The sequence below is a fragment of the Lathyrus oleraceus genome, chromosome 3 (genome assembly GCF_024323335.1).
Source record: "Lathyrus oleraceus cultivar Zhongwan6 chromosome 3, CAAS_Psat_ZW6_1.0, whole genome shotgun sequence".
Lineage (NCBI taxonomy): Eukaryota > Viridiplantae > Streptophyta > Magnoliopsida > Fabales > Fabaceae > Lathyrus > Lathyrus oleraceus.
In genome coordinates this window covers 511,150,757-511,162,153 of record NC_066581.1, presented here as the reverse complement: position 1 = coordinate 511,162,153, position 11,397 = coordinate 511,150,757, and the positions used below count along the sequence as shown (strand labels likewise).

Sequence of the window (11,397 nt, the reverse complement as noted above, 5' to 3'; positions counted from 1 at the left end):
ATTCTAGAAAATATAACTACACAACAATGGAAGAGAATTTTAATGACGCGTTCGATCGTAACGGTCACCTATAACTTTTAATATACCATATTCAACTATCAATGATGAGAGATAATTTTTTTTTAATATACCATATTCAAATTCTAAAATTTAAAGTGTGTTTTTGATTAGTCGTTCAAACTCATCTCCTATAATTTTTTTTAAAAATAATTTATTTTGATACTAAAATTCAAACATCTAATTTTTAAATAATTTATTTAAATTATAGAATCTAAGCGTGTAAACTTATAAAATCTATTAGATTTCATATTCCAAACTTATAAATTTAATTCTTCTTTGATATTTAATATTATTTAGAATATAAAATTCAAATATTTAATAGGATTGTGAACAAAAAGAATTATATAAAAAAACGGATAGAAATAGAAATAAATCCTACAAACTAAACAAAAATCTAGCTCTTCCAACTAACCCACCAAAAACCGTTTGAATAAAAAAAAACCCTTATTTATAACCCTAAATTTCCCTCGTTTTCCAATCCTCTTCCTCACTCACACTCACTGAAAACAAAAAAAAAATCAAAACTTGACAGAGCGAAAACGAAAACGAAAAATCCAGAATTCAGAACAATGGGTGATCTTCATCATCATATTCAGAATCAAGAAGAACACACTTCGATCCCAAATTCTCACACCCAACAAGAAAACAACGATCTTTTCTCAATGCTGCGTCTCAACACCTCTTCCACCTCAACCCACCATCACCAGCACAAAAACTCCACCAAACGCCGATCACCTCCGTCGTCTTCAACCGCCGAACGCAGCGCCAAGAAGCATTCTTTCGACCACCAAGATTTCACCCGTAATGGCTTCTCTGCCATTTCACTTCCTTTCAGCCTCCGCGGCAATGTTCTTCGCCGCTGCGTATCTACGCCGGAGCAGTCTGCAACTCCTCCCATGGTGAAAGGGGCTGGTTTGCCGCCTCTGCATCCGAACTTAAGGAGATGTCTGTCTGCTGATGCTAAATCGATTTCTCGTTCTTTGAGTTCTGAGGAATCGGCACCTGCTGATTCAATGGTAGGTTTAATCTTTTTTGGATTTTAGGGTTTTCTTTGTTGGAAAAAAATTCAATCTTTTTTGGATTTGGAATCATGGGTTTTCTTTGTTTTGTGATTGATTGCAGAGGCTTAAAAGGATGAAGGATCGTTTAAAAGAAATGAAACAATGGTGGGATGAAGTTATGAAAGAAGATGGTGAAGAAGAAGAACAACAACAAGAAGAAGAACAACCAGAAGAACAACAAGAAGAACAACAAGAAGAACAAGAAGAGAAAGAGCAATCTCCTGTGGTTGAAGAAGACAAAGTCCTATCTCAGGTATATCTTTTGATCTTCTATTGTTATCTTCAATAAATTTAGGTCTTTAATCGAATTTAAATTTTGCTTTCTGTCGCAATTTCATAACACGATTCAGAACTATCACAAGTTATTGATGCTTATGTTGCTGCATAATAAATTGCTGTTATCATCATATATGGAGTTTCATTCATGATATAGTGACTAATATAGTTGCAATTGCACGGTTGCGATGTGTTTGCAAGTTAAAACTCTGCATATGCCTAAAAAGATTAAGTGTTGTTTTATGATGAATTTGTTTTCTGTTTTGCAGGATGAATTGGGGGAAGATTTTGAAGAAGCTGTGAGAGTAGAGTGGGCTGAAAAATGTTTGAGCCTTACTTTCAAGTGTCCATGTAGCAAGGGCTATGAGGTTTTGATATCTGCAAACAACTGTTACTATAAGTTGGTGTAGATTAATTAGTATGTTTGGTTCCTTTTGATTTAGGAATCAATTTTGTTTTTATTCTTTTTCATATATAGCATTTGGATGTTACTAGATTAGCAGCAATGTATAATTGTACATGTTACATTTGTTTTGTAAATGAAATGTTATGTACTATCTCAACATTCTTCTAAGGAAATGAATGAAAGTATACTTTGTACCAAGTTTACAAATGAAAGTATGTCTGGTGCTACTGTTGTGACACATTGTGGAGATACTTGAATGTTCAAAGTTGTTATCTTTGAATTGGTTGAATTCGAAAGCTAGCAGATTCAATTAATCTATTGTTCAATAGTTCTCGAACTCGTAGGCTTGCCTTGGATTCTTTAGTTAGTTTTTGTTATTGGTCGAGTTTCAAATTCGAGCTGGAGGTGGCTGTCAGATCCGCCGTTTTGGTGGCTACTTTCTTTTTAAGTGGCTGGTTTTTCATTTTGCGATTGTGGTTCGTGCTGTTTTTTTTCTGCATAATCGCAGATTTCTAGTATGTCGGGACAGCTTTATTGGCAATGCGGCTATGCCTTCAATACTGACAGTTTTCGGGACTGGTGCGACGGCGGATAGGTGAAGTCATATGAGTGGTGCATATATCTTTTGTTTCTTCTTCTGATTAGTGAAGCAATTTTTGACATTATAGGTTAATTGGAAATAGAAGTTGATTACCACTTGGTTTGAAACGGGAACTTCACAGTTGTGTGTTAGTTTCTATTAGTTATTCTAACTTGGAAATTGAAGTTATAACAAACTCGCTCAAAAGTCTTAATTCTATTAAGGGTTTTTTGAATTTTTAGAAAGAACTTTTGAACTATATACTCAATGTTATTTTACATTTGTGTCCACTACTGTGAAAAAGACTCAAGTTTATGATGGATAGAAGAGTGAAAGGAAATGGGATGGCAGCTGAGAATTTGCGAGCCAGCTCAGAAGACAGGTGACTTTGACATCAAACAATACAAAATGCATATAATACACACATTCAATGAGAGAAGTGTCACAACACACAGAAGGTTTATCAAATGGATATTTCTTACATCAAAATGTTTACGAGACTTCAAAATTGAATTTTTGTTCGTTTAATAGAAAGACTTCAAACACAATGTCTGAAATAAAGTGTATGAAATTGTTAATCTAGTTCGGTACAACTCACTTACGTTGGGAGGGTGTTAATCCAAACGAAGAAAATCACTCTTAATTGTAAAAGTAGAAATTGGTTTTAGTTGAACTCTTCTAATTCAAAGTCTTCTTTCTTAATGCTACCCATGAATTCTTATTCAAACCTCCCCATGAAAAATCACTCTCACTTTCTCTCAAGCACTCTCTCAAATGTTTGTACAATTACAATATTTTACGAATGATGAAACCAATTACAACTCAATACTAGCTCTATTCCTCTATATAGAAATGTGTCTGGCGAATAGAGTTTAACAACACAAAACTAAAATCAAAACAAAAGACTCAGCACAACTAAAACATATCTTGCTTGTTTTTCTTAAGGTCTGGGTATTTAAATAGAGAGTTCCTCCTTAAATAGTAACAAAATCCAACTGGAAGGCCTATTAGGGTTTGTGTCATTATGTGTTGCTGAAAAAGAAACTATTCATTAAGTTGTTTTACAATCTTCAATACTTAGATTTGTTTTCTTTAATTCTTGCAAATTGATCTTTTGCGAAAACTTTCCATATTCCATAAAGCACATAAATCAATTAAACAAGATTGAACAAGAATGGAAACAAATCTTCAACAAGAGCGAGATTTACTTAGAGCATACTGACTTCTGGATGAGGCAGAATGCCTCATAATATGTGGAACGTCTTGTTCCACATGTTGCCTTCTGGTTTGAACTCATAGAGATATAATGTCTCACATAATGTCATGACATCTTACTCCACATGTTGTCTATTAAAATGACACCAATCAAGTGTAATAATAATCTCTCACTTTGATCAATTTTTAGACAAATACAATATGCAAGATGTACAACCTAATGCTAAGGGAAAACTTCATGATGAAACATACATTATGAGAGAGAATCGAAAACCGTCATAACATGCATATGCCTAAAACTAAAAAAATTCAATGGTCTATCTTATATGGAAACTTGCTTGCATTTGCATAAACTTGTATTGCATGCAACTACTAAAACTAGTAACCATCATCATTAAGCTTAAACTTGTTTTCCCCCTTATTGCCTCGAGATGAGCGAGGCGTAACAAAATAACCAACCATCGAGAAAATAGCCTAGGAAGGGCACAAACTATATCAAAAAATCAAAAAATGGAACAAACCAAATTTAGGGACAATAGGAATCATTATCCATCCCATAGGACAACTAAAAATAAATCAGAATAATCCACGCAATGGCATAGATCACCAACATTAACAAATACCAAAAAAAAAAATTCACGTAAAAAAACTCCAATCCTCTGATTAACTAGTAGAGACAGTTTCACATTCATCTTCACTTCCCCGAACTTCCGCCTCAACTTCACTATTAATATTTTCCACAATATTCCCTGCATTATTCCCTGCATCTTGTTCTGTAGAGTATCCATAAACATGCCAACTGACTATTTCTCTAAGAGCGGCGGTTGAACACGAGCATCCAACTCTCTCCATCTTTGGGCGTACTCTTCGAACGACTCATTACTCTTTTGAGATAGATCTTTCAATTGAAAGCAACTGGGAGCCATGTCCAAATTGTATTGGTACTGCATTAAAAAAGCATTAGCTAGGTCCAACCATGACCAAATATGGCTTCTTTCTAATTCCATCTACCAACTCAACGATGACCCACTCAAACTATCTTGAAAATAGTGAATTATTAGCTTATTATCGAGAGCATATGAGGTCATTTTCCGGCAGAACATCACCAAATGGTGCTTTGGGCAACTATCCCCTTTGTACTTCTGAAAATTAGGTACTTTAAATTTCAGGGGTATAACCAGGCCAGACACTAAACACATGTTAAAAGCATCTAGATCAAAAGCATCATGCCCCTCTATAGCTTTAAGTCTTTCATCTAGCACGTGGTACTTTTAAATAATCTCAATAACCTTTGGTCTCTTGGTCTTCCTCACCGGGACTTCCCCTTTGGAATTTGGCTCTGAGAATGCAAAACTATGATACTCAATAGTATCATGAGGTAAGGAATGTCCATCTCGGACAATGGGATGCTCTTGAATAGCAGGGGCCTCAATTGGGATTTGAACAGGTTGAGGTTGAGCAGGATCGTTCACTTGAGGTGGAATGACATTTTCGATGACATGAGTCTGTTGAGTGTGGTCCCATTTCTTTGCCAAAGCTATCATAGCCTCAGTGAGTTGATTCCACTGGTTTTTTTTATCAAATCGACATCTTCTCTTAACACAATCTGGTTTTTCTTTCCCGGGTCCATGATCTTTCAGGAGTTTCTTCAAGTCCGATATGGGTGTCAATAAATCAGCTGCAGGTTATGGACAAAGGATTAATGAGTTTTTTTTTGTATTTTGGAAAATGATATGCAATGCATGCTGATGAAATGCGAATGCATAAATGTTTTTTGTATTTTGATATGCAAAGAAAGTGAAATGCAAGGATAGCATGAGTGTTTCCAAAACAACCTATTTAAGAGGTCTCCATATAGTCGATAGTTCTAGAATCTCTACCCACAAACCACTCACATGATAACTTCTAGGTTTTGGATAAGGTTTCTAGAGTCATGGACTCTAATCGTATCAGTATCATGCAACAAGCTAATTACCTTATGACAAGAGTGACGAAAAGGTTTATTCTAAGTGGGGTTTTCATGTTAGCCGCGTAAGGAATGACCCTTAGAGACTAACATTACGTAACCACCAAAGCAGAAACTGGTTCTAAGAGGGGTCCTAGAGTCATGGACCCTTAATGAATCAATTTTGTATGATAGGCTAGCCATCTTATAACGAGATCTACAAATATGTTTACTCTAGGGGAGTCTTCATGTTAGGCACACAAGGAGTGGACCTTGGGGACTAACCCTATACAATATCCAATTTTAAACTATATGTTCTCTCTTCTTTTTCCAAAACCCGGGTGAAGAGCTTTACTCATGATATCATTCCAATATCCCATAGATAAACAAGATGATAAACATATAATTAAAAAGAGAAAGGAAAAAGAAAGTAAATAAGCAAACATATAGAAATGAAAAGAGCAAACATAAAGAAAAAAAAATAAGAAAAAGCCATCATTCATCGTAAATTTAACTAAATTAGACTTAACTCTCTCTTGCATGGAGCATAGTCCCCAACAGAGTCGCCATCTGTCATACCTCGAAAAATACGATCCTTCGTGAAGTGCATCGCACGCTCGCGGAAAAAGATGTCCGAACAGAGTCGTCATCGAACTTTATTTATTCCAATGAAGGAATAGAAAAATATCTATAAAACTTTTGAAAAGACATGGTCATCGCAACCATATTTGGGTTCGGTAGTCGATTACGCAAGGGGAAGGTATTAGCACCTCTCTCATCTGTTGTACTCAATGGGGGATTTTAGTTAGACTTGCAATTGAATGCTAGATTATGTTAATTATTTTCTTCCAGTGATTAAAAATGAATAGAGAAAAGGAAAGGTGATGCAAAAAATGTTTTTTATTAATATGCCCGACGAGATTGCGGGTCTCTCTCCTACGTATCTCCGGATACGATGGAGAACTCAAGGCTACGTAGTTCTGGGTCGAAAATGTTTATTTGTTGGTCGATTTTAGCAAAAGCTATTTTGTGTCAATTGATGGAAAACACTACTTACCTAAAACAGGTGAGGAGTAGACATTTGGATCATATTAAATATATTTACAAATCAACATTCACGGAAAAACGTCACTTATCTCAACTCACACGATTGTGGACGAAACATTGTCTAGCATTATCTTGAGACAAAATACCCTTCGTTTGTGAAAAGGGTTTAAAGGTTATCGCACGACGGCGAGAAAAAGAGTTTGATTGGTTGAGTGTTTTAGAAGTGAATGATAAATGCTCGATGAGAACGAGACATAAGCCTCAGAATCAAACATTTGGGTTCTACCGGAATGCTAGATTCCAACGATTCTTTTTCATTCAAGGTATTTAAGAAAATTGTTTGATGGACAACAAACGCTTGATAAGAACAAGACGTAAGCCTTGGAATCATTTGTTCAAGGATTCCATCAGAATGTTAGATTTCAACATTCCTTTTTAGTTTAAGGTTAAAAAGTGTTTAAAGAGAAAAAGAAAGAATGAACCAGCTATCCCAAGATGTGTGCCTCGGGACTAATCACTCGAGGGTTCCACTGGAATGCTAGACTCCAACGATCCTCTTCTTTTGCGTTTGTTTAAGAAAAAGAATTTAATATTGCATTTGATTTAGGAAAAGTTATTCGATGTTGATCGAGGTTTGATTTGTGTTGGTTTAAAAAATATTTGTGAAATGGTTTGACATGATTTGAAAATTGTTTTCAAAGAATTTGAGAAACGGTTTAAAATGTTAATGAAGTTAGTGTGGAAATGGTTTGAAATTGAAATTGCATGAAATGTTAGTATGATTGTATACATGAGTGGTGGTATGGACATAGATGGAGATTACCTAATTAAAAAGACTAAACACCAAATTGACTAAACAAGTGATAAAATGATCAATTTATCAATTGAAATTAATTAATTAGTCAAATGTTCAAAATTTCATCAATTTAAAGATTGATCCTTAAATCGGTTCACCAAATTATGCATTTAATTAATAAATTGATCATTTTGAAAATAAAATCAATCAAAAATTTAGTCAATTAAATACTCACTAGTTTAATTTACTAAAATACAAAAAAAAATGGTTAATTAAAAAATAAAATAGAAAGGTGCAAACAAGAAGAGGTGATGGTGTCTAAACCAAATGGTTGGGTCAGGCCCAATCCACTAATAATAAAAACCTATTTTGAAATAAAATTGTAAAAAAAGAAAGAAGAAAATTAAAAATAATGACACAATGAGGGAGGCGTCCCTGTTTCTGATTCTAAAAATAAACCTTTGATTTTTTTCAAATTAATAAACACCAATGGCGAGAGGCCACATGGCCCTCTTAATTGTTGAAATGAAAGCAAATAAAAAAAGCACAGAGAGAACAAAAACATATGTCCAACATGTCATGCCCTTTCTTTTTCATGAAAACTTAAAGAAATAGAAAGAAAACATAAACAAGTTTCTCCATTTTCACGAATCGAAATTCCAATCTCTCTCAGTTCTTCTCTTATCAACCTCTCTCCCTCACTTGTGACATTCCTTATAAAGCATAAACATCCCAGAAAAAATCAATTAAAAGAAGAAAGGATTACCGGTGGCGGATTTACAAACGGTGGAGGGCTTAACATCGTGAGCTTTGAGATTCGTGGAGGTGTTGTGACGGGAATGGAGTTCGTTTACGTCCATATCTGTTTCTTCCGTTTTTTAGTTTGGATTGTTATGTTATTATTGTAAGTTGGTGAGAGGAAGGATAAATGTAAGAGTAAGTTGTGAGGTTGTTGTGGAGTGAAACAGACGGTCGACATAAGCACGAATGGCACACAAGGACGCATTGGTGGGGGTTCTACTTATTTGAAGAAGACATAGGTTCGTTATTGTTCGTGTCTAGAGAGTTTGGTTTGAAAAGTTATTAAGATGAATGTTTTATGGTGGACGAGAAAAACGAAGTTAATGGAAGTTATTGTGTCAAGGTTGTTGTTAAGGTTGTTCACATGGTTATCAAGTTGTAGTATGTGTTTTTGTTCTTGTATGCAATGCGTGAGGTAGGTTATGAAGGTTTGTGGTAGTATGTAATTTTGAAGTTTGGGTTTAGTGTTTGAAGTTGTTTTATGGAGGGTGTGTGTGATGTTTTATGGATGAAGTTTGTTTAATGTGAAGATGAAAAGGATGTGTGTATGGTGTATTGATATTACTGTGTAGTTGCTTAGAAAGTTGAAGGATGAAGATTGTTGGTTGAGCAGGTTGAAGGAAGATGAGACAAGGTTGATAAAAGGAGGTGTAGAGGGTTGTTTGGTGGTGGTGCCAAGGTAGTTACTTGGTGGTTGTGGGTTTGTGTTTGGATTTTGGTGACTATGTGGTTAGGCTCACGGTGGAATGGGTGTTGTTGTGGTGATAATTTAGCTTGTGATGGAGAGGAACAGTGGAAAAACAAAAACAAAATGAGTCCTCTAAGAACGAAACTCATTGGAAAATGGAAGAGGGACTAGGGAAAATGAAATAGTTGGTTCTTCCTTTTTGTGAGAGATCCTAAGTTATTCTCTTTCCATCGTGATTCAAAATCCACGAAAGAAAGACCAGGTGATGTTGCACCACATGGAGCTAGGTTTGTGGTCCTATGACCATGCATACATTGAAGAAGAAGATTTTCTTCTAAGTTATTTTTTTTTACTGTTTTTTCATATTAAAATAAGAGGAAATTCTAAGTGTAATGCGCCACTGATAGGTATTTTTTCTCCCTCTCCTTCATCATCAGCGTTGAATATATAGTAGGGTTTGAGTTTTTGACAAATGACATTTACGCCCATTTCAGTATTATTTAGTGTAAAAATGATTTAAAATAACTTAAGTTAAAGAAAAATCAAACTATCCTAAATAAACAAAATTAAATCGAAAATATAATGTAGAAAATTCTAATTATTTATTACGAACATTTTGACAAAGAAATAAAAATAAAAGGACTCAAAATTAATAAAATTTGAGCGCAAGAATACTCGAAAAATTAAAAAGAACACACAAAATGATCAACGCGAAATAAACTTCTGGAAAACAGACAGGTTTTGATCAAATTTCAAAGTAAAAGTGACCGGTTAAAAGGCTCCGACTGATCAAAATGCGGCCTAAAAGGTAGTCGAATAAAAATAAAGCAAGCACATCAAATTAAACTACGTGAACCGTAGATCAATAAAATTGATATTTGCAAGCTTGATTTTGAAATTTTTTTCCCGCTAATCTCATATACATTTAAGAAATAGTTCGACCAGTCTGTTTGTAAATTCAAAAATTTATTTAGGCTGACATTTTAGGCGTTATGTGAGATGAAATGCATGTTATGCTATGTAGATGATGCAAATGTCATGATGCATGTATTGATTTATTGAATGAGGGGCAAAATTGGAGTATGACAGATGCACAAATTCTAGACTCTAGACATGTGTATGTGTGTGTGTGTGTAGAGAGAGAGAGAGAGAGAGAGAGAGAGAGAGAGAGAGATTGAGCCAAGTATCATAGACTATTATGAGATAAAATAACATACATTAAGTCCAAATGATTAATATGTCAAAGTATTTTTGACAAAAATACCATTGAGGGTATGTTTTACCTCAAAAGAATAATGATCTAATACTTTTCATATCTAGAAGGTCATAGTGTCCAAAGGGTTGAAACCCTCAATTTTTTAGATTCCCATAGAGTGTCATATCTCTTTAAAAGAGGGTCATTTACAAGAAAAAAAATGGACTTTTCTTTCTAGACGATTACTATCTAGAGAGTTGTCATAAGATTTTAGACATCATTCATTAATTAGGAGAATATTCAAAATTTCCTTAATTGAATATATCTTCAGTTAGAGGTTTTGCGAAAATATTAGCTCATTGATGGCATGTATCAACGAATTTAATATATAAAATCCTTTTCTGAACATGATCCCTTATAAATGATGCTTAATTTCTATATATTTTTTATAGCTATTTTCTTACTTTACTTTATTTGATAATCTTCTAGTTAATGTTTCATTGAGAAAAGTTGTGTGCTACATAACTATTTTATGTCACCAGAGCAATTTTGTGTTCATCCAAGCACCTTAACATAAGAGGGGCTCTTCCTATTTTATTGAGTTTTCTTGACATGAAAATTTACTCTGTTTCACGCTTGTGGATTTGCTTAGCTGTAACTCGTCTTGTGGTAGCTATCTTGACTGTAGATAATGAATTATAGGCATCATGCAATTGTTAGTCAAGGTGATGTCAATGGTGTTTGCCTCCCCCAACTCTTTGCTAGGGATGTAGAGCGTTTCTTATATTACAATATGGTTGAACCTTATTTTCTTTGAAAGTTTGCCATCTACTTCTATTAGTGGAGACATTTATTGTTTAAGTTCTATGCAACACATATCATAAAAATGTCAAACTAAACTTTAAGACAACCCCCCATATCTTCATAAATGGCAAGAAATCATGTGGACTATTGTGGTGGTGATCATATGAACGACTAAGTCATATCTGAAGGATTTTTTGTTGACTAAGCAATGTATATGGAGAATTATCAAGGAAACAACTACTCAAATTCTTACATTCATGCATTTAAGAGTGAGTATCAATAACAATAGTACAAAATCAACAATAACCCTATGAACAATGTCACTAACCGTATCAACGAAGACAACAAAAATGGTACCATAATGATAATGAACAATAACACCACCAAGAGCGACAACCCTATGAAATTTAGAGGTCTAATTCTCTTGAAGAAACCTGGTTTTCTATAATTTTTTAGGGACACCTTTGGTATCTCTAAGCAAAAGTAAGAAATAAATTGTGTATAAGAGCTTCCCTCATTACAA

At 34.3% G+C, this 11,397-nt stretch overlaps 1 protein-coding gene across 1 annotated transcript; it reads left to right on the top strand.

Moving 5' to 3' along the window:
* Window positions 1-466: 466 nt before the first annotated feature.
* Window positions 467-2,050, top strand: LOC127128496 (uncharacterized). Its single transcript, XM_051057848.1, has 3 exons — window positions 467-1,076; window positions 1,183-1,374; window positions 1,667-2,050. Exons 1-3 carry the CDS (start codon window positions 630-632, stop codon window positions 1,805-1,807), a joined length of 780 nt encoding a protein of 259 aa, XP_050913805.1. The 5' UTR covers window positions 467-629; the 3' UTR covers window positions 1,808-2,050.
* The last annotated feature ends 9,347 nt before the right edge of the window (window positions 2,051-11,397 follow it).